This window comes from Dreissena polymorpha, chromosome 10, assembly GCF_020536995.1.
Source record: "Dreissena polymorpha isolate Duluth1 chromosome 10, UMN_Dpol_1.0, whole genome shotgun sequence".
Lineage (NCBI taxonomy): Eukaryota > Metazoa > Mollusca > Bivalvia > Myida > Dreissenidae > Dreissena > Dreissena polymorpha.
This window is the reverse complement of record NC_068364.1, coordinates 4,247,642-4,271,558: the sequence shown is the minus strand read 5'-3', so window position 1 is coordinate 4,271,558 and position 23,917 is coordinate 4,247,642. Positions and strand designations below refer to the sequence as shown.

The following is a 23,917-nucleotide window of genomic DNA, read 5'->3' as shown; positions in this document are numbered from 1 at the left end:
TGCCCGGGAAGGATTCGAAGACAGATCGGGCGATCAACTCACGGTTATCGCCAGGCGATCTTTCGACATCGGATTCACTGTGCGTGTATCGGTAAAAATCACGGTATTTCACAGGGACATATACATCGATAGGCGGCCGTCTGATTTTCAGAGGGCTTCCGCACGATGACTAACGGACACCGGACGAAGCTCGTACACGTACAATGAATCCGATGTCGGGCGATAACCATGCGTTGATCGTCCGATCTTTTTTCGAGCTCATCACGACTCCTTTCCGGGCCCGACGTCGGGTAAAGTTTTTTAAGTGAGAGGTAAAATTAATCCGGTAGCCGTCCGATGCTACAAAATGACCCCGTGCCCGTGCGATCATCGACCGGGCACTAGCCCGATGAGTAGAACAATTTGTCATCAGCTTTTCGAACGGTGATAGGTCTCTATTTGTGACTGATGTATTAAACAGTGTCACTCATCGGACGGCGGACGGCTCCGACGTGAAGTCCTGATGCCGGGAGATTGGACACACCGACCGGGGACCGGATTATTTATGACTGAGGCATAATGCGTGAATAATCTCGTGTCACTATCGATCGATTATTCCAATGGTTTATTGCAGTTTGTTAGCTTTGTATACCTTCCCCATTGATTGGTTCCCATGGTGTACTCCTCCACGGGAAATTAACCAGTCGCCAAATACGAGATCGCTCCGCCCACTAAGTTGTGTTTTCATAAAATGCTTTATCCGTTACTCCGACAGTCTTTGTCGGACCATGTCGCGGCAATAAACGAAATCCGATTGATTATTTCGTGAGTTTGATTGACAGCTGGCAACTGGCCAATTCGTGTCCAGCTAGTTTACTGAGGAGACTTAACATGGCAACCGGTGGTAATCCTCGTGAAAAATGTGCATTTCATGCATTATGCATGATATTATAAACACATTTACCGGATGGAAGCGTTTTAAGAAATTTAATGAATTCAATTTATTGCACATAACTGTTTTTGTTGAATTCTCACATTAACATTGTATTTAAATGGGGAATCTGATACGCACTTTTGAATTTTAAGCGATGTTTACACATTCTACCTTTAAGTCAACAGTGACGATGTTTTTCATTTTGATCCTTTCTCCCGAATAAAAGCGCGCGAAAATTATGCTGCACATGTACAACGTCACGTCATCCGCGTGGAAAGCATGCATGTATTTCTGTATGAAACATTTTAGAGCAGAGAACATTGGCATCCTTTTATTTCGGTGTAAAGTTTCGTTGTTCATTCAAACAAAATTATATCGCGAAATGTTTGAAATTGATATTTCGTCATAATTGGTTTTAAATCGAACACCCTGTATCTTTATCGTTATGGTCTTCTAGATTAGTCATTATTAACAAGTTATTGCACCGTTTACTGGATTTAATGTTAGACGGCATGATAAAAATGCCTAGCAGGGTAACTGCAGACAGACTAGCCTCTCATTTTTGCAGTATGTCTAAACTGTTTTCACTGTTTTTTCTTCAGGTGGTTTGCATGCCATAGCTGAACTTCTTCAAGTCGACACCGAGCTAAACCAAGACACCACTGAGCAGTACAACATCACGATGCGACGTTACGCGTGCATGGCGCTCACTAACCTCACATTCGGAGATGGAACGAACAAGGCGTTGCTATGCTCCATGAAACCAAGCATGGACTCATTGGTGGCGCAATTATTCAGCTCAAACGAGGAGTTATGTCAAGTCGCCGCAAGCGTTTTGAGGAATTTGTCATGGAAGGCGGATTTGGCGAGTAAAAAAACGTTGCGTGAGGTTGGGGCGGTAACATCACTTATGAAAGCGGCAATGCGCGTGCAAAAGGAAACAACTCTGAAGAGTATTCTGAGTGCGTTGTGGAATTTGTCGGCGCACTGCAGTGAAAATAAGGCTGACATATGCGCCGTGAAGGGTGCGCTGGAGTTTTTGATAGGAACATTGACATTTAAGAGTCCATCAAAAACGTCTGCGATTATTGAAAACGGAGGGGGGATTTTACGCAATGTGAGTAGCCATATTGCTGTGAGGGAGGATTACAGGCAAATTCTGCGCGAGCACGGGTGCATGCAGATACTTCTGAAACATTTGCGGGCAACCAGTCTGACAATTGTCAGCAATGCGTGCGGAACCTTGTGGAATTTGTCTGCACGGTGCGCCGAAGATCAGCAAGCGTTGTGGGAGATGGGCGCAGTAGGAATGTTGCGAAATCTCGTTCATTCTAAGCATAAAATGATTTCCATGGGAAGTAGCGCTGCATTGAAGAATTTATTAGCAGCAAGACCTGCTATGAAGAACATTGAACTAAACAAACATTCAAGCCAAAATCGACCGTCCTTACATGTGAGAAAGCAACGTGCGCTGGAATCAGAACTGGATCAGAACTTGTCAGAAACGTGCGAAAATGTTGAGAGTCCCCGTGACAGTCCGGTAGAGGGGAAGAAACAGGATAGCAGTCATTTTGTGTACCCGGTTTTCCAAGATGGTGACCCCAGACGACCTTTAGTCCGGGCTCCCGTTATGCCTCGCAGCCAGAGTGGTGATAACGCGCTTTATGCCAACACTCGCACCGGTCAAGGCGTAGCACGATCAGGTAGCCAGGATAGTGTGGGAAGCACGCATTCCGACATCTCACATGATAGGGCTCGCCATGTTTCCGGCGGTAACCAAGCGCCGAGGTCGATGATGGGCGGGAGTCTCGATCGTCATAGAGATGAATCCCTTGGTAACCAGAGAGGTCAAACGGAACGAAACCCTTTGGGTTCACCGAATAGCCGAATTCTGAAAGTTATGCAGGAAGTGGCAATGCATGCTGGGATTGATAGCAAATCTCATGGCAATGACACGACAGTTTTTAAAGTTCCATTTCCAGTGCAGAATATTAAACCAAAGCCACAACAACAACCATCGTCGTCATCAAATACGGCAATTTCTAGTCAGAATCACATTAATTCATCATTAGCCTCATCATCGTCGATACCGTCCTCATCGCATCACCCGTACCAAGGACTCATAAACCACATGCAGAATCAATCTGCATCATATCAACGGTACCACCTCACTACAGCTCCAGCCCACGGCAACCAAAACAACTTCGCTTCCTTAGCAACAGGACAACGTTACCATTGCGATGATGATTCTGATGAGCAACCACTTGACTACAGCATGAAATACAAGGAGGGTGGTTCTCTAGTTTCACACCACCCCCAGGGGCCACGTTTACCCCACCCTCAACCAGTTCCTCGTCATGGGGCTCAGTTCATTGGTAACCATGGTAATGCAGGTTTCAGGGGTCGTTTCCCTGGCAATATGGCTATGAATATGGCGCGGCCGCCTTTTATGTATCAGCAGGACCCAAATATGGCTATCAATCCACGCATGCCACGTCCTGGGAACAAGCGTTTCCAATTCAACAACGCTTACGCTGAGACAGACTTGGACGAAATGTCGGAGCAGCCTACAGACTATAGTGCGCGCTATGGGGTGGAGTATAACCATAGCGAGCGGGGGAACTTTCGCTCCCAGTATGATGAAACTGATCCAGACTGCGCAGATTGTAAATACGAAGAAGCGCGAAGGTTTAATGATCACCTGGACCAAGCCAATGAAGACGATCAGATTCGGACGTTTTGCACAGAGGATACGCCGCATCTGAGTACTGCAACTTCGTTAACAGATCTGAGTACCGCTATGAAAATACTCGAGGAGGCGGAAGAGAATTGTCCGGAAGATGATCGTGATTTAGAGGGAGATGAAACGCAGAACTATGGTTCAAAGTATGGTGAAACGGACAGCAAAGGTCAAGGTCATCAAAGGTTGCCAGAATCAGGTCAGGGTCAAAGGTCAGATGACGAGATGAAAGGTCAGAGATTTGACGGTGAAAAGAGCAGCTGGTCGGGCAGCAATGTAACTGACATGAGAACGGCAACTACAGTGATCTCTAATTACCATCTCAAAGCAGATCGTCGCTCGCAGGAGTCTGTTGGTAACCATTGTGAAGAGCCACCAGAGCGCAGTTTCCATGCCAATCGAAGTGAGGACGCGCCGCTTGATCAGACGAAAACGTATTGCGAAGAGGGAACGCCTGTCTGCTTCTCTAGAGTAAGCTCCCTTAGCAGTTTACACAGCAGTGAGGCGAATGACCGAGCCGAAAGAGTGCCCAACGGGCCGTTGACCCGAATCGACGAGTCTGACGACGTCGGTAAATTACCGTCGCAGTCGATGTCTATGCATACTTACCGCCAGACGAAAGATGGCCATCACATGGGCGATACAAGCAGTGAAAAGGAGCACAAAACGGTCACATTTGATGACAAGGAACAAGTACAAGAGACCCCGATGATGTTTAGCAGGTGCACGTCACTTGGGTCCCTTAGCAGTTTCGATACTCAGTCAGTCCATAGCTCGGTCTTTAGCGAGTACAGTCGTAGAGCGAGTGAGGTTGTCTCTCCCAGCGAGCTACCAGACTCGCCCAGCGAAACCATGCCGCCAAGCCCAAAACGGACAAAATCACCGGAGCGAAACGCTCGAAGTCGCGTTCAACAGGAGCTATTTCCGCCTGTGAGCTTGTCTAACGAGCAATTTCGGGCCATTGGAAGCTCAAATGCTCTGAGGAATTTTTTTAGTGCGGCTGTTATGGGAGGTCAAATTAAGCCCATCGATTACGAGACGGGTTCCTGTAAATCCGAAGCTCCCGTGGTTTACGCTGACGAGGGAACGCCGCCGATTTTCAATGACAATCTGAGCGAGCTGAGTTGTATCACGAGTGATGCTTATAACATTAATGATAAGACGTTGGTTGGTAGTCAAGGCGGTAATATGACCCCTGGTGCTAAGAGTCACAGTAGCGGTGGAACCGCTGGTAGTCAAGGGCGATCGGTAGGGTCTGCAATTTTGATGAAAGAAAACACCAACACACGGGGCAGGGAAGACTCCAAATTGGCCGCAAAAAATGAAAATGATCATCAAAAATCTGAATCTGAAACCAAGCATGCGCTTGGAACAGTATCACAACAATCGGAACATAAACAAACTGCATGTGAAAGTAACGAAGCTGCAGAAAGATGGGAAACTAGCGATAAGGGCTCGTCGGAATGTAAAGATATGGTATCCGTTTCAGAAACCTCAGTCGCAGCGTCAAGGGTTGAAGAGAAGGCGGAATCTTCTAATTCTGAGGTATCAGAAGGTGAAGACGATATCCTGGCCAATTTCATTTCCTCCGCCATGCCCACAAGCACGAAAAAATCCCGCCGAAGTTCCGAGAGCGCTTCTCGAAGACGGTCCAGTTCCAGCAAGCCTGACAGCGGCTCAAGTTCGCGATTGAAGACTCCGAATAGCTCACAGCCGCAGTCTGGTTCCTCAAGCAAATCTGCCAGTGTGAACAGCTCAGCAAAGAAATCGAAACCATCCAATAACAATACCAGCACGTCATCTAAAGAAAACTCACCGGAAAACAAGTCCAGTTCAAAAGAGAACATGGCTTCGCAAGAGCCACGTTCATCGCCAGGGAAATCAAAGTCGCAGATTCCACGGCCGTTGCAGCATCGTCAGCTGCAGCAGCTGACAGCAGAGGCGCACGTGTCTCATCTAGACACCAGTCTAGACTCCAATTTAGAGGATGAATCACCGTTTAACGTCTCAAACACCCAATCAGTCATGGCGCGATCTGCTCAAAAGACCAGACCGTTGGACTCAAATATGACTCAGAAGCAGCAGCATCAACCAAACAGGCCTACCGCCCAACCCAGTCCCCTGATTCTGCAGAAAGCTCGTCATCTCTCTAACATGGATTACGGTGATGATGACGACACAGGCGGATGCAAGACTTATGCAACCGAGGACACACCATTTTCAAGGTCCATCCAAGCATCCCCCAAGGCTGGGCGGAAGTTAAACGCTGCTATTATGTACCCTGACGTCGGTGCAGACACCGTGAGATCTTTTGCGACAGAAGATACGCCCTTCAGTGGTTCTATGCCAGGTTCCCCGCCACCAGAGGGGCAGCAGGGTAGCTATGGAAACGATGTTGATATTGAACCGGACACGATCAAATGCTACAACACTGAAGACACTCCATTTAGTGGCTCAGCTTTAGGATCACCGAAATTGGAGCGGAAAATTCAAGCGTTGCCCAACAACAAACCGGCTGTTTCGCAGCCTCAACCACAGATTGATACTAAAAACGTTCCATCTACTTCCGCACAGTCTCAACATCGTTTTCATTTTGGTCCTCCGTTATCTAGTACAAGTCAAGAGCAAAATAAAGTCCCTGCAAGAAATGATATTTATGATAATCGCATGGTGAACAACTTTGGCTACCAGTTTGATGATGTCGACGATGTGAAAACGTTTGCAGTTGAAGGAACACCACTGGATTATTCAAGAACAGGCTCTTGTAGTGATCTCTCTTGTCTGAATTCAAACTTTGATGACAAGCTATATTTGAACCCGGCTGTATCTACTAGCAAAGGGGCAGTAACTGGCAACGGAAATGCACCATTTACCAATGTCAAAACATCAAATAGCAACCAAAATAGCGCAACCCCGGCGAGTAACCTATCTTCGGGAAAATTTCAACAAGGTGCTAACCAGTCAGAATCGTCTAGCAACAAGGCTACGGTTGCTAACAACCAGACTGTGTTCCATAGCAATGCTGTGGTAGATGACCAGTCGGACAGTAGCTCATTGGACGAAAACGACGACCTACTTTCTGAGGTCATAATGTCCGCCATGCCCGCCCCTAAGGCAGTGGGGAAATCAAGAAGGTCCATTGACCGAAAACCGGAAGGGGCTGAAACATCTGAGATGGACAAAATTCGAGTTTCGAATATTTCGAATCCTTCTCTGATGTCTAGAAAGCCAAACATCTCTTCTTATCCTGCTAATTTCCAGCCACAACGAACGTCAAGTCTCGCCCAGGACGGTGTCAGTAACTGTATATCCGTCAAAAACGGTATTGGCGTTAGAAACGGTAATTCGAATTTCCAGCACGTTGTTTCCGATCCTGCAGAATATCTCGATCAGGTGAAAACATATGCCGTAGAAGATACTCCCAGTGTGTCGAACAATACGTCATTAAGTAACCTTACAAACCATTCGGGAATGAACAAAAGCGCGAAGAAATTCTCACCAAGATCTCAGCCCAGTGCATCAGCTCAGAGTTTGAGCAATAACTCGGTGCTTGGGAGCAGTTACAGTCAACCGGTATCCTACGGCATGGGGAATGATTTAGTGTTCTTCCAAAACGAGGGTGTTGGTGATTCCATGAGAGTATGGAAGACTGAAGACACTCCAAAGAGTTTCTCCTGCAATGACTCTCTGAGTTCGCTTGGAATTGTCGATGATGACAGCAATAACATTGTTGCGCAGCAAATGAAAGCTTTGGTGGATAAAATGACGTCTAATACTGGAAATCAATCTGCGAACAACCAGTCTATTGGTGGCAAAGGTGCACTACACGGCATTGAACAGGGCCTCGAATCCGGTGTTCTCAAAAGGTCGGAGTTTATTGAGTCAGATCTTGATAAGCAGAGATCAGCATCTAGAACGTCTGTGTTTAGTAACATCTCTCAAAATTCTGGGAACGAGCTTGTACGTCACGTAATTGGTCAGTCAAGCGAGGAGCAGTCTATTCACGAGGAAGATCACAAAAGCAGCGCTAATTCTAAGGAACCCGTCGAGGAAGTGAAAAGTTACACGGTCGAAGATACGCCGATATGCTTCTCACGCAGCTCCTCGCTGAGTTCAATTAACGATAAGGATGGCGATAAACAGCCCGCTAAAATACCGGAGCCAGACAAACGTACCACTGTCTCCAATAAGCAAGCGTCGAAAGACGAAAAAGCTGGATACCAAGTGGAGCACACTCCGATTTGTTTCTCCCGTAATAGTTCTCTTAGTTCCCTGAGCGTGCATTCCGACGATGATGACGACGATGATCCCGACGACCTTGCGCTTCTGGAGGACTGCATAAGCTCAGCCATGCCCCAGAAAACTCGCCAATCACGCGACCGCCGACCAGATAGCCGTGGATCGAATGCCTCAAACTCCAGCGCTTCTGTCGCAAAATCGCAACGACATACAGAACCCCGTTACGAGCAAAGCATCGCTCACGGTGGCCATGATTCTAGACTGTCCTCTTGGCAGGCGCAACCGCTTAAACCCTCGGACGAGATGTTCCGAAAGCCGACGATGGACGCAAAAGGTCGCCCATGTCGAAGGTCGAGGTCACAAGATAATGAGAAATACCTGAAGGACCTCTCAAATCAGCAGTTGGTGCAGCAGTACGGACGCAACAGTATTCATCGCAGTTCCATCGACTCTATTCCCGTGAATCAGTTGCCGATCAACCAGAACGCTCCAGCAATTGTTTCAAAGCAGATAATCTCCGAGACGAAAAACTTCACGCACCAGATGATGCAAATGACGCGTAGCGCTGATAAGGGTGACAACCGCGATAGTGACGCCGTTTCGTCCCCTGCGAGCGATTATAACTTCTTTATGACATGCAGTGGTAATACGGAAATAAGCGTGGAGGGAATCAGTAAGGAGTCATTCCCGAGTTATATGGCGCCAGATACCGACGACGATTTTCTAGATGGTTCCCTTATCTCGAGCTACAAGCAGGATGGTCACCATTCTGGGCCCGGATCTAGTCACGAAAGCACGCTCATTGAGAGGAATGGTTCCCTGTCGCTTAATAGCACGTTGACAGATGGACACCATAACAACCGACGCAGTGCTGGGAACAAGAATAACCATAGACACGGAATGGAAGTCAGTCTGACGTCCGAAGATGAGCGTGCTCTTGCTGAGAACGCTAAAATCGTGGTGTCCGCGATGAAGATACAGCAGCAAATGATTGTTTCCGGTGCTTCAACTGTGGACGATGATAGATTTGTCGAAAACGAAACTCTGTCGCTGGTTTCCAATGACTACGCCTCGGATACGGCATCGGAGGCATCAGATCTCCCCAGTGAGAACTCGAGCGGTCGCGGAGACGGGCGATCTCAATCTGGCGGCCGCCCGCGAATTGTGAAACCTGGTGATATCGGGAGTCAGATAACGCCGAAACAGATGGAGGACGAAGTGAAGGGAGTACGAGGAAAAAGGAAACCGCTGTATCATAACAAGGCGGCAAATTCTCCCATGGGGGATAAAATTAGATCCCCGGGCGTCGGCAAGATGTCACCAAGGTCGGTTCCCGGGTCTGCGGCGACTAACAATCATAATCTTAGCAACCAGCACCAGTCCTCGAATACCAGTCGCAGTTTCAATACGAGCGGAGCGCCAGTCAATACGAGCGGTCGGAGTGCGAACAACAGTAGTCATGGTTCTAACATGAGTGGTGGGCGCAGTGGTAACTCAAGTCGAGAAAGTCGGAAGGGTCATACTCTGCGAACGATCCCGCAGGCTTCGAGTACGCCGGTTAAATCCGGATCTCCGGCTTCGCCAGCTTACAGGAGTCAGTCGGGTTCGTCGGGCGCAAAAACGTCGCCGCATCAAAGGTCAAGTTCACTTGACCAAAGGTCAAGTTCACTGGAGCAAAGGTCACAGTTGAAGGACGTTAAGAATAGTTCCGGGCGTAGTGAGTCAGTGAATAGAAGCAGTGGTGCAAACCGGAGCGCTTCGGCGTCTAGGAATGGTTCCGGGTTAGCGAATATGAGTGATCAGTCCAAAGGAAAATCGAACGGAAAGACGAAAAACGAGCTGCAAGATATACAAATCAAAGGCCGAGGGCTGTCGAAACAGGGTACATTTGTTAAAGAGTCGACCAATAAGAACGCTCCGGTGATTTCACCGGGCGATAAGTCCAGGGACATAACCGATAATGTTGGTGTGAAAATGAGGCAAAAAAAGCAGAGTGAGTCTTCGCAAACAAATCGGCATTCGAGCGGATCCTCGAAGTCAAATTTTAGTAACACGTCTAATAATAGTAACAGCTTCTCTACGACTTCTAGCGACAGCCCTCCTGATTCGTGGAGCAAAACGCTTAATTCGTACAATCTCCGAACGGAACCAGAGGTCGCGAAGAAAGGCCAAACTCCATTCGGTTCAAGTGTGCGTAGAAACATTCTAAACGACGGTCAGGCAAGCAAAATTCCTAGTCCAAGTCGGTCAGGGGGTAAGAAATCAACAGCGGCAGTAAGTGGTAAAAGTCCCGGTCAGATTGTAGTAAAATCTAGGAGCGGGTCTTCTTTAGGGAAAGCGGAAATCAAACACGCTGGGTCCAGTAATAGTTTAAAATTGCCTGGTTCCCGACCGACTACGCCTGTTGTCATGGGTAACGCGGTTCTACAGGGAACTAGAAAGGGTTCCGATAGCAGCTTGGGAAATAAGGAGGAGAAAAAGGGTACAAGTAAAAAGGGGGTCACGGGTAAGATCGCGGGCTTGTGGAGATCTGAGAGTAAAAAGAACAAGACCGATAAAAAGAACGCTTCAAAGCTCCCCGTTTCCAAAGGCAACAAGAAATCAAAGAAAGCATTGTTGGAAGACGTGAATACCGTTCAAGAGAAGCAAGATAGTTCTTCCAAACAGAATGCTAATAGGAATACGTACATACTGACCGAATCTTCTGTAGACGGAATTTCCAAGAGTTCTACTTACGATAAATTGAGTTCTACAAACGACATCAGTCAGGTGCCAAATCATGACTCAGTGACCGGAAGCCGGTCAGGGACACTCGAAAGATCGCGTGCAACCGGAAGTACGGCGCGACCGGTGCTGGAGACTGACAATGACCTGAATAAAACCTGTAGAGAAGTGACGGCATTCGAAGTCGGCGTAGAGTATGATCTAGAGGAAGCTTGGGCGTCGAATATCGAGAAATCCATTGCGAGCATGTCGAGAAGCATCGAACAGAATAAGAACAGCAGCGGTGTGGCGGATCGCTCCACCACTTTTTACGACGATTTCGTCGACACTAGCCGAATGGATCTGACGAATTCGCCGGCGAATCGGTTGAGTAAGAGTGGGTCTATGAGTGAGATTGAGCTGGAATTCGGACGTATCCATTCTGGGACATGGACCAAGAAACGATCGCAGAACGATGTCGCGCTCTTACCGAACGCGGACGAGACCAGCCGGACGATGCCTCTAGTGAAGAGATCGGAGAGTTTGAACCTTACCGCTCATTTAGGCGTCTCGCATTTGGAGTATGACGACGATGGCCAAGAGGTTTGGATCAGGCGGGATGACAGGTTGAGGGCGTCGGATATTACGATGGGGAAGAAAAAGAAAGTATTTAAAGGATCGTCTGGTTTCTTGAATGTCGTGAGTAAAATGTTTGGTGGGGGGTCGAAGAAAGGGGCGGAGAAACAGAGTAAATCGTTCCATGTGTCGGAAAAAGACTTGAAAAAGATGAATGAGTCCAACGCGAAAGCGAGTAAGAAGGAGAAGTTGAATAAGTCCGAAGTGAAGCCTGGAAAAAGCGAAGCGAAGGCGTTGAAGGCTGAGCAGAAAGCTGAAGCAAAGATGACGAAAAGTTTGCAGAAAGCGCTGAAAAAGGAGGCGAAATTGAGTAAAAGCGGGAAAGGCAAGAAAAGCGTAGACGTTGATGATGTCAGTTCTTCGACGTCGAGTCTGAAGAAGAGTTCGGAAGATTTGATCGAGATCGATCGAGACGATGATGACGTCGATGATGACGTTTTTGCTAAGCAGAAGTCAAACGGCACGTTGAATAGGACTGCCTTTACGCTCTCTACGAATTCGAGCGCTTCTGTTAGCGATTCAGTACAAACAAGTCCAAAAACTCCCGAAATGAAAAAATCGTTGTCGGTGATTACGAATCAGTCGGACGTAAAAATTTCCAATAACAACACAAGTCCAGGTTCTACGTCATTCATTTCGAATTCCAGTAGCGGTTCCGGTTCGCCGAATTGTTCTCAAAAATCGTCGCCCTGTTTCGCGCATATGACGAAAACGGAAATGCTTATAGCGAGAAGGCAACGGCAGATCAGCCAAGAGTCGGAACACGATGATAACGTGGACAAGAAAAAATGTGTGATTACCACGGTCTAACAGTATTTAGAAATTATCGGGGCAAATCAGCTCTAATGATTTTATGTAAGTTAATGCGTAGGCCACAAAAGTTTGTTTTTTTTTTTTTGCCCGTAAAATTGTCAATATTTAGTAGATTAACGCATTTTTTGTGGTTGTTTTTTTTGTACACAAGATATGAATAGGCAAACCGTTTATATGTAACTAGAAATAGCTTTAAGATGTGAATTGATGTACATCGTAGATATATGTAAATATGCGTATATATTCTTACAGTTGTGTTGTTAAGATATGTTGTGCAATAAGGACCTTTTCTCTACGCAAGTTTGGGCATATGTTTGAAGTGACGTTATGTTTGAACATGCATTTAATATGTAAAATCTCGGCTTAGCTTGCTGGTTCGGCCGTATTTAGGTGTAATAGTGAATGAAATTTATGCAAGTTTTGAATCTGATCTAGCTTAATTGCTAAACAAAAGAGTTGTTGCACTTTTCTTTTAATCCGGGGTGTGTTGTAATTTTTCATTGTTAGACTCGCACATAACAGTATTTTCCTATTGTCAACTTAAATTACAGAATTGTGTTCGCAAATGTAAAATATTTATATACCAAACGCAAAATTTAATTAACATTTTTATGCTGAATGTATTATTTGTATGCTAGAAGACCAAAATGGAATGATTATTTCCATTAAAATTTGAAATATTGATGTACATATTTAGTCAAATACGCCATAAAATTTTATGTTTAACGTCATTGGTTAGTATTGCGATGTGTATGCTTACTATGTTTCACAGTTTGTCATAATATAGATTTAAATATGCCAATGCCATGAAATGTTGTGAACGTTTTTATGAGACATGTGTTAATAAATCATTTGTTTGAATTTGTGTAAAAATATAGGACAGTAATGTAGAGGAAATAAACCAAATTACAGGTTTAAAATACTGCGTGCAATACGTATTATAGCATCATTAATGAACAAAGCTATTGAAATTATTGCATTTCCTTTACCGTTCTAGTAAGTTAATAGATGTGTATTAAAGTTCATATTTGTAGTTTAAAATATGGATGAAGACCAGTAAAATAATAATTTTATTTACATTTTTTGTTTACATGCTATCACAACATTGTCATATCTTAGTGGTTTGTAAATTTTTCTGTGTTCGTAATATTAATATACATAATGTTAAAAAGTTTGAAACATAAGCAATTTGTGTCGTAAACATTTAAGCGTTTATCGATAGTATATCGACAGTGAAAATCAGGAAAATATGTTTAATTACACTCAAAAAATACTTAACTAAAATAGCGAAGCGGTTCAAGACACAGCTGCCGTGTTTACTAAATCAAAATATAATAATGGTATGCATAATTTAAATCACACATTTCGATAGAAAATGTATTTGTGTATTATTTTCTAAAAATAAACTGTAGCTAGGCAAGGAGTCTTATAAACTGAAGTCAGAGTTATATGGGCATTTGACATAGTTACATAAATCATGTTCATGTGTTTACTGCGAAAAACCGTCGGTATGGTCTTTTTAAAATGAAAACGCATTGTGTAGTGATGGTGCATATACTTTGGTGTTTAAACAATTCATATACATTGTACATATCAACATAAAGACGTTGCTTAGGCTATCACGTTTCATTTTGTGCCCATAATATGTCACTGCCGAGCCAAAATGACCTATCGACATATGTAAAAAGTAGGCTGAGAAGTCCTTCTGACTCTTAAGTCACGGATGAAAGTCAAAATGCCTTATCAGTAAATGTCATAGCAATGCTGATAAGGCCTTCTGGCTGTCATATTGTGAATGAAAGCCAAATTCCCGTATCGGCAAAAAGGTGGATACTTCATTTTCTCTTTCAATGGGCGAATATTTTTGTTGTGTGTTTGACATTTTTCTCTGCTTTATTCTGACATACAAAGTTCGTTTTGGACTTATTTGGGGTCATGTGTGTGACTCAATAAAACCTGAAATATGCTAATTCAATAGTAGTTGTTATTTCTATCATGCGCTTATTTGATTGGCTTTTGTGTTTGGTCCTCAATGCAATTTTAAGATAACAGTTTTGAAGTCTTATTTATTTCAATTACAAATACAATACTGTGATGAAAAACAGTATCAACTTACCATCGAAACATAAATATAAAACAATGTATGCAATTCAAGTTGCGAAAATCACGGTAGATCAGTTGTTTAAGTTCATATTAAATTTGTTTAGAATTTGTTTCCATAAAGAAACGCACACAATCATAAAATTTAATTAAACAAATGTATATGTGTTAAAGCAAGCGTTCGTTTTATGTGACCGCAGTTTAACGTGAATCTATTTTCTGGTTCCCTCTTCCCACGATGTCTTCTAAAAGATCCTTTACGCTTATACCGCTGTGCTGGGCCAAAGCCAAATCCGTAAGAAGGTTCTTTTCAATGGAGTATTTGACTGAAAGGATAAACAATCGAGTATTAACACGCAGACCAGAATAAACTGGAAATGTGTCCCATACACTCAGACACACGTGCATGGATACAGACAGATTCAATATAAATGTGTTCAAAAGTGGACACAAAGACAAAAGGCCATTATTCCGCCTAAACTCGTCGCAACCAATATTTCTCCCGTAAAGATCACGAACACAATTCTTTGTCTTAGAAGGTTTGATCGAAATTCGTAGAGCAAATTAAGTTGTGTTTCAAACGCAAAGTTTTTGGACGCATTGCATAGTGGAAAAACAGACGCAGGGCAATAATTCTGTGAAAACTCGTGGCAACCAAGGTTCCTTTATTTACGATTATGTACATATTAAGGTCGTTGATTGCTATAGTTCGAGTAAGATCCACCCAGTGGTTAAAGAAGAAGTTAACTGCCCCACCTCCTGGCGGTCATTTTTTGAACGGACGGGAACTACTATCGAACAAAAAACAATGTTCTTGAGGACTTTGCAGACAATGTGGTTTCTAAAGAGGTGGCATGCCTTTATTCAATCTAGTACCCTAGTTTCTTACTCGACGTGACTGAGTTTCGAACTCCGTCGATATATAATTTGGAAAAAAAATAAGTTTCTTTAAAAGTGGGCAGTAAATGTGGTGTGGCCTCTACCGTATTTACAATGTAAATGTTGACATCGCACAAAAGACAATAACAATTATTATTGCTAAAATATTTGTTTAGAGTACTTAAGTATTTTTCTCGCTGTTTTTCAACTCCCGTATTACAATTCTAGTCAGACTACTTTTGCTCGGCATGTTTACAGCATAAAAAGGTAGAGAACTATTTTAGCTCACCTGTCATGAAGTGACATGGTGAGCTTATGTGACCGTGTTATGTCCGGCGTCCGTTGTGTGTGCGTCCGTCAACAATTTGTTTGTGTAGACAGCAGAGGGCACAGTTTTCATCCAATCTTTATGAAATTTGGTCAGAATGTTTATCTTGATGAAATCTGGGTTGGGATTGTATTTGGGTCATCTGGGGTCAAAAACTAGGTCACTAGGTAAAAAAACTAGGTCAAATAATAGAAAAACCTTGTGTAGACAGTAGAGGTCACAGTTTTCATCCAATCTTTATGAAATTTGGTCAGAATGTTTATCTTGATGAAATCTGGGTTGGGATTGTATTTGGGTCATCTGGCGTCAAAAACTAGGCCACTAGGTCAAAAATTAGATCAAATAGAAAAACCTTGTGTAGACAGTAGAGGTCACAGTTTTCATCCTATCTTTATGAAATTTGGTCAGAATGTTTATCTTGATAAAATCTGGGTTGGAATTGTATTTGGGTCATCTGTGGTCAAAAACTAGGTCACTAGGTCAAAAACTAGGTCAAATAATAGAAAAACCTTGTGTTGACAATAGAGGTCGCAGTTTTCATCCAATCTTTATGAAATTTGGTCAAAATGCTTATCTTGATAAAATCTGGGTTGGGATTGTATTTGGGTCATCTGAGGTCAAAAACTAGGTCACTAGGTTAAATAATAGAAAAACCGTCAACAATTTGTTTGTGTAGACAGTAGAGGTCACAGTTTTCATCCAATCTTTATGAAATTTGGTCAGAATGTTTATCTTGATAAAATCTGGATTGGGATTGTATTTGGGTCATCTGGGGTCAAAAACTAGGTCACTAGGTCAAAAACTAGGTCACTAGGACAAATAATAGAAAAACCTTGTATAGACAATAGAGGTCACAGTTTTCATCCAATCTTTAGGAAATTTGGTCAGAATGTTTATCTTGATGAAATCTGGGTTGGGATTGTATTTGGGTCATCTGGGGTCAAAAACTAGGTCACTAGGTCAAATAATAGATAAACCTTGTGTAGACAATAGAGATCACAGTTTTCATCCAATCTTTATAAAATTTGATCAGAATGTTTATCTTGATGAAATCTGGGTTGGGATTGTATTTGGGTCACCTGGGGTCAAAAACTTGGTCACTAGGTCAAATAATAGAAAAACCTTGTGTAGACAATAGAGGTCACAGTTTTCATCTAATCTTTATGAAATTTGGTCAGAATGTTTATCTTGATGAAATCTGGGTTGGGATTGTATTTGGTTAGTCAGGTGAGCGATTCAGTGCCATCATGGCCCTCTTGTTTATAAATCATTTCATACAAATTAATTAAAATATACGTTATAAAACAAGCAACTCGGCTTTGCAACAACTTACTGACGTAATATTCCGAATCGAATTTACCTTCATCTTTCAACGCGCCGAATGTTCCTTCTTCTGTCTCAACCGGGATCGAAAGGCTACCATCTGAAATCGTGACAATACTTGGCTAAACTAAATATAGTACAGGCTTAAATAAAAAATTATAAGGCCAGTTGTCTGTCTGGTTTATTCAGCGGTTGCTACGCGCGTTTCTCGCATCGGCGACTCGGGGTTCATTACTCACTTCCGTCATGAGAGTCCGGTGGTCACCCTTCCAAACAGCAGTGGTAGTCTTTTTCTCACCCAGAGGTTATGGCAACACCAAAGTGTATCAGTTAAAATAAATTTATGTCCAAAACTTTCGTGTTTCCGGTAAAAAAAAATATATAAGTTTTGGCTGTGAGACACCCTCCGGGTCCTCCCAAGACAAGTATCTCACATGCAAACCACAACTTCAACTCCAGATAATAATTTATTTATCGAAACGCAACAATTTATAAAACCGTAGTCATAAAAAGGGCCTTTTCACGTTTTGGTAAATTGACAAAATTTAAAAAAGTTGTTTCAGATTCGCAAATGTTCGTTTTAGTTATGATATTTGTGAGAAAATAGTAATACTGAACATTTACCATGCTCTAAAATATCCATTATATGCATCTTTTGATGATTTGGAAACCTGAAAACTATAAAGCGTTGCAACGCGAAATGATTTAATAATTTGGAAAGTTCTGTTGTTGTCGTTATATTTTGAGAAACTACGAAAATTGCAGTAAAATAATACATCCTCTCAAAGCATGAGCACGAATGGCCGAGTGGTAAAAGCGGAAGAGTTTTACTCCAGGACTCCAGGGGTCAGTGATTCGAGCCCAGTTGAGAGTTACTTTTTTTTAAATTGTATTCTTGTTTTTTTTTTACTGGAGATTGTTAGGTCCAATGTTTATATTTATCAATATAAGGCATTTAATGACAAGCTTCAATACATGCCAAAATCTGTAAAAGGTCTGTTTAAATAGAACACCAACAAACAACTTCTCAGACAAGAAACACATTCGCAAATGATACTTAATTAGCATAAATGAGATCCTAAACTTTGAGGTAAACAATTAGTTTTAAAGGATTAACATGTTATATTGTTTAACCTTTTCTTGTTTCTAAGTAAAGCTGGTCTCGTTGTTTCTCGAGGTCAGATGCGAGATTTCGCCAGTTTTCGTTCGTGTCGTTTGGGTCGTCGAAGAAATGTCCGCCATCTGATATATGGGAATTTAAGAAATGATCATCACCACCGTAACCATCATCATCATCACAACAATGAACATCATCATCATCCTCCATTTCATCATCAGCAGCATCATTATTATTTTTTTATTATTACTATTTTTTTTATTATTATCATCATCGCTATCATCATTATTAAACAAATTCGTAACAGGGTCCGAAAAGCAAACACACATACCTTCTTTTTTGTTATAAAACAAATGTCCCAGTTCCTGAAATGAATACAAACATCATAACCATAACATGAGGAAGCATGTGCTTTTTTCCATAATTGTGTGTGATTTATGTGCGCATATTTTTATGTAATATGTGTGCGTGTGTGAGATTCATTTAGTAAAATACTGAATAAGTAACAATAATTGATTTTCTGAAGTTTTATATTACGGTAAATAGAATACTACCACGAATCAAAGAAACATACGCACAGGGATTGGACTGGTTTCGATCATAATTTCATCGAAGGCTGAGCTAAGATTTTACTTGTTCCAAGATTTGTATAAAGAGATATACATGTTTCCGAGACTAATTCTTAGCAAGCTCACATTGTATCAAAATGTGTCGCTTCTCAACTAATCACTGGGCTTATGCGAATTGCATGATGGAAAATCTGTAGTACTATTTTTATTTTGCGCCAACGTGTGCATGCTACCATTAAAACATGATACTATAGTATTGGTTGGACGTAACTATGTTCATACACACTTTCTGTGCATAGGTGTATGTATACTAAATTATAAATCTCCGAGATAAATTTTGACTGGTTCTGAACATTGCTCTTAACAAACTTTGGGTAAATATTTGTCTGATTCCGAGCTTAGCTTTTGTCAAATCTCTTATAACTTGTCTTATAACGACGCGTTGATGATTTATTCGCATAGATCTATTACTTTTGACTTTTTTTATGCTTTTAAATTGTTATATGTGTTTTTCTTTTTCATGTTTGATTGATGAAAATCATTTTATTTGAATAGTTTACTTAACCCTTTCAACGCTGGAACCGAATTTTAAAGGCCTTTGCAAACAGTTTGGATCCAGATGAGACGCCACAAAACGTGGCGTCTCATCAGGATCCAAACTGTTTGCTATTCTGATAGTATTCTTTGAGAAAAAATCGAAAAAAATGCTAATTTAAGAAATTCTGCAGACGACATTTTAGCAGACGACAAATTTCCCAGCATGCAAAGGGTTAAAATCATGTCACATAAATTCTTCCAGATCCACCAGGATTTTTACTTTTGATGGCACTTTACCATTCACAAAAAGGGATGTAATCGCTGCGAGGAGATTGCTATCGTTAACCTCTAGGGAAAGAAATCACCTCTAGGAGTTTGTTACCGTCAACGGGGCGATAACTACGAGGATTTTTTAGTGTTAACCAATAGGGGAGATTACCGCCGCGAGGAGATTTTGACCACGTTAGGGGAGGTAGCCACTGCAAGAAATCTGTTACCATAAGCATAATGGGCGGCAACCGCTGGGATGAACATGAAAAAATGTTAATATAAAATCACAATTTCTCACCTTTAAGTGCTCCAGTTGCGTAGGGGACAAGGAATCGAGGAATGCTTTCACGCCCTGCAGTCGCACCCGCTCGGTAACGGCATCCTTTATGACATCTTTGACGTCAGCGACGAGGTCATTCACGGGATGAGTCACTGGCTCTGAAGATGTGAACATGCTTTGAGGGAACAATGGTCTTACTACAACACGGTGCCTATACCACGTGACTTTTAAGATCTGTGTTGGGAGAATATTTCACCATTTTTAATGGGATTTTTGTGAAACAAATAAGTTTGAACGGTTAGAAAAATGTCAGATCAGTGTGGGGACCTCATATTGCAAACGCGCGGTTGCACTTTACTGAAAAAATACTTCTTTGTTTAGAAAAATCATGATACAGATAGAAAACTCTCACGAATGAGCGGGCTGTCCATTTGATCGCGCTTTATTCTCCCAACACAGATCTTAAAAAGTCACGTGGTATAGGCACCGTGTACAATCGTATTCAGCTTTATTTCCGACGTATGTTTTATTTCGTGATTTATCATTATCGGATACAGTTGGTAAAGGCCCAGTCTCACTATGATGCCGGTGGAGCCCCGGTGCGTGATCCGGGATGAACCGGGGCTCTACCGGGATAAACCGCGGGCTCCACCGGGGACGACCGGGATGAACCGTGGATAACCGGGACTCCACCGGGAAAGTATTAAAATGTTTAATACCTCCGGGAGTCACTGGGAAGGACCGGCAACGACCGGCGCACCGGGAACAACCAGGACGGCACCAGGAACAACCGGGACGGCACCAGACCCCGGCAGAGCTACGGCAACGCCCCGGTTGTCGCCGGTGGTGCCCAGGTGGAGCCCCTGTGAATGCCGGCAGAGTCCCGGTAAAGCTACGGTACATCGGTAAATCGGCGCTCTACCGGGACGCCAGCGGCATTCACCGGGGCTCCGCCGGGGCATTACCGGCGACGACCGATGTTAAATCGGGGCGTTGCCGTAGCTCTGCCGGCGTCTGATGCCGGTATAGTCCCGGTGAGTGCCGGCGGAGTTACGGAATACCGGGGCTCTGCCGGGACCTGCCGGCTTTCACCGGGGCTCCATCGGGGCATTACCGGCGACAACCGGGGCTTCACCGGGATAAACGTAGCTAGTCCGGGGTTGAACGAGACTCTGCCGGGTTGTTGATCGGCTTCTACCGGGGCGGCACCGGAAAATAGCGTGACCGCTTAATTTTTTTTTTACGAATCATCCCGGTTCTCGCCGGTCTACCGGCATTAGCAAACCGGGATGGACCGGGGCTCTACCGGCAATAGTGACACTTGGGCTTAAAGCAATTGTTCTTTTGATGATAACTCGGTCATTTACTAGATATGTATCAGGGCCCAGAGGCCTTTTCTTGACGTCACAATCATAAGTTTATACCTTTGACGTTATCAGGAAGTTTAGAAACGGCGCTTTTCAAAGGAGGCATGCGTAGCCCCGCAGTTTCGATCGTCACGTGATTTGCACTGGGATCTCGTTCTTTGTCTTCAAGACGTTGTAACTGTCAAAAAATGCAGAGGATTACAATTTATAATAGAAACGTCGATATGCTCGTAACGCCCATACACACTTGTTGTTTTTATTTACCTGACAGATCCTATTTTTGGATGCCGACCCTTAACTTTTTTGTATCTCATGATGTGTTTTCGACCTTAAATTTTACGTTTAAAGAATGTTACAGCGAAATGTTGAAGATTTTTGTCTTCGAATATCCTCATTAAAGTTTGAAATAACGTTAGTACATGTACCTTTACCTTCACTATATCTTTGGAGGTTAAAGTGGAAACAATTTGACTTTTTTGCCTATTAAGCAAATCAATGTGTGATTTACTATTATGCCGAGTTATCAGTTAATAACGGAATCGGTAATAATTTAAGGTTCATACCGCCGGCTTAAAAGAAATCATATTTAACCATAAATAAGGATTATCTTTGCACTGTATTTTATTGGGAAGAAACATGCATTGTTTATTAATTTAATTTTTAAATGACCCACTTATTATTGTCGCTAGAGATAAATAATTTGTCGAGAAATTTGAAATGTGAATTAATTTCTAACATGTGTTTACATGATATTTTGGAATAAAAAGCTTCGATAGGCCCCATTTTTCGCGTTTGGTATTGTTTATTTCAAGGCGCCTTTTTTAAAGATCAAAACATAATTTATAAAATCTTAAGACATCTGATAGTATTACATACAAAAACAATAACCGTTATTAAAGCTATTGTAAGAATCGAATTGTCCGAAACCTTGCTTTTTTTCTTGTAGTATATTCTTGCAGATCCCGTATCACAATCCATCAACTAGCCAGTCTAGACCACTTTTTAGCGTATAAATCGTCATTCATAATACCGTACACAATATAATGTGAATGAAACCACGTTGTTTATGTTAACCCTTCCAGCGCTGGAACCGAATTTTGAAGGCCTTTGCAAACAGTTTGGATCCAGATGAGATGCCACAGAACGTGGCGTCTCATCAGGATCCAAACTGTTTGCTATTTTGATAGTATTCTTTGAAAAAAATCGAAGAAAATGCTAATTTTAGAAATTCAGCAGACGACATTTTAGCAGACGACAAATTTCCCAGCATGGAAAGGGTTAATGTATTATTCCATAAAATTTATTTGACTGAACTGTTGACTAGAGCCATGATCCGAATTTTAAAGTGAGTTGTTGAGATAACTCTAGGCAAAAGTTCAGTCAATTCATTTTTATGGAATAATACAAAAAACGAGAGGTCTTAATATATCACGTTAGTATTTACAAAGTATGCGCCGAGAATATATGTGTCTTGTTCTGAGAAAGCGGGTCGTAATGCATGTGCGTAAAGTGTCGTCCCAGATTAGCTTGTGCAGTCCGCACAGGTTAATCAGGGACGACACTTTCCGCCTAAACTTGATTTTCGGTAAGGAGGGACTTCCTTGAAACTAAAAATAGCATTAAAGCGGAAAGTGTCGTCCCTGATTAGCCTGTGCGGACTGCACAGGCTAATCTGGGACGACACTTTACGCACATGAATTAAGCCCAGTTTTCTCAGAACAAGACACGTATGATCAGCGCTCTATGAAAACGTGGTCAAATGCATGTGCGTGATATAGAGTTTTGACCAAGATAAGCCTGCGAGAACTTCACTTTCCGCTTTTATGGTATTTTTATTTTTAAGGATGTTTCTCAACAGCGAAATTTTGTTTAGGCGGAAATTGTCGTCCCTGATTATCCTTTGCGGACTGAACAGGTTAACAGGGAACAACACTTTACGCCAATGCATTAAACCCCGTTTTCCCAGAGCGCGGCCCATATCTTACGAGTGCTTTGAGTTTCGATAGCTGGTCTGCCAAGTGATCGTCATCTGAAAAATAAATAAAGATTACAAGTCACAGTGCCACGTTACCAACTGCTTGATTTCTTCGTGCAATCTCTAAACATTTGTTTGCATTCCCGATTGGTTTCATCGGTTCTTCAGAGCAATAGTCTGTGTTTGCCAATCATATTCGCGTAATGTACATTAAAAGAATTAATGCTGCATAAAGATGTTTAAGATTTATGTCATCGCTTATCAAAATAAGTGTAAGACAAAACTCGTTTGTCGTAATAGAAGTTATAGAAGTTTTACCGGAATAACTACGCCCCTTTGCCAACCAACCAACGCCTTTTGGCCGACCTAAAAACTTATTTTGACCGACCTTAATACGACTATTTGGCCGACCTACCTACTTATTTTTGCCGACCTACATGTACCAACGCCTTTTTGGCCGACTTAACTGCGCCTTTTTGGCCGACCTAACCACAGGTGGTTAGCGTGTGGCTATGATATTAATTAGTGAAAACATCATTTTGAATGATAAATAATCATATTATAACGAAAAATTAACTTTTCTGAAAAAAAAAATATTTCACTATCAAATATATATATAACAAGGTATGCAACTCAAAATCACCCCAAAACGGGGTGCATCGCTTTGAACAGCCATATCTTCATAAATTTTGCAGCGATTTTCACGATCTCGGTCTTATTCAACGCAGAAATGAATTTCCTTTCTGGAAATGTATATGTCTTGCAATATTTTAACAAATGCTGGGTCAACTTTTAAGAAATAACACGATACACAACACGCATGACCCAGTTGACAGTGATCATGCTGTCTTTAAGACTGAAATCTTCACGGAGTAAAGGGCAACTTCCCTACAAAGTTCATGTAGTTCGATACCATAATTCAATAAAACGTATGAAAAAACATTATTACCGTTCTTGTCGTTACATTCTGCATCAAGACTAACTGTCCAGCGCCGTTTGAAACCTTTGTTTACATACATTTCAACTAACTGACATTTTAAACATACGAGTGATTTAATTGGTCCAATGCGGAGGTGTGTCTTTACGACTGGAGATTTCATTCATAAAGACTACATGATCACTGTCAAC

At 42.4% G+C, this 23,917-nt stretch overlaps 2 protein-coding genes across 3 annotated transcripts in view; one reads left to right on the top strand and one right to left on the bottom strand.

Moving 5' to 3' along the window:
- Nucleotides 1-14,014, top strand: part of LOC127847102 (adenomatous polyposis coli protein-like) — a 63,316-nt gene extending 49,302 nt beyond the window's left edge. The window contains exon 12 of the mRNA XM_052378710.1: nt 1,516-14,014. Within this exon, the coding sequence (XP_052234670.1) occupies nt 1,516-12,041 (10,526 nt within the window). The 3' untranslated portion in view covers nt 12,042-14,014. The remainder of the gene's footprint in view (nt 1-1,515) is intronic.
- Nucleotides 14,015-14,095: 81 nt separating this feature from the next.
- The window catches only part of LOC127847103 (uncharacterized), a 10,769-nt gene continuing 947 nt past the window's right edge, over nt 14,096-23,917 (bottom strand). The window contains exons 2-8 of one of the 2 annotated variants that reach the window (XM_052378711.1): nt 22,800-22,843; nt 20,872-20,992; nt 19,466-19,605; nt 18,123-18,156; nt 17,809-17,916; nt 16,712-16,774; nt 14,096-14,470 (exon numbers count right to left, since the gene is read on the bottom strand). In XM_052378711.1, coding sequence (XP_052234671.1) covers nt 14,346-14,470; nt 16,712-16,774; nt 17,809-17,916; nt 18,123-18,156; nt 19,466-19,605; nt 20,872-20,992; nt 22,800-22,843 — 635 coding nt within the window. In that variant the 3' untranslated portion in view covers nt 14,096-14,345. The remainder of the gene's footprint in view (nt 14,471-16,711; nt 16,775-17,808; nt 17,917-18,122; nt 18,157-19,465; nt 19,606-20,871; nt 20,993-22,799; nt 22,844-23,917) is intronic. The other variant, XM_052378712.1, reaches the window with a different exon arrangement.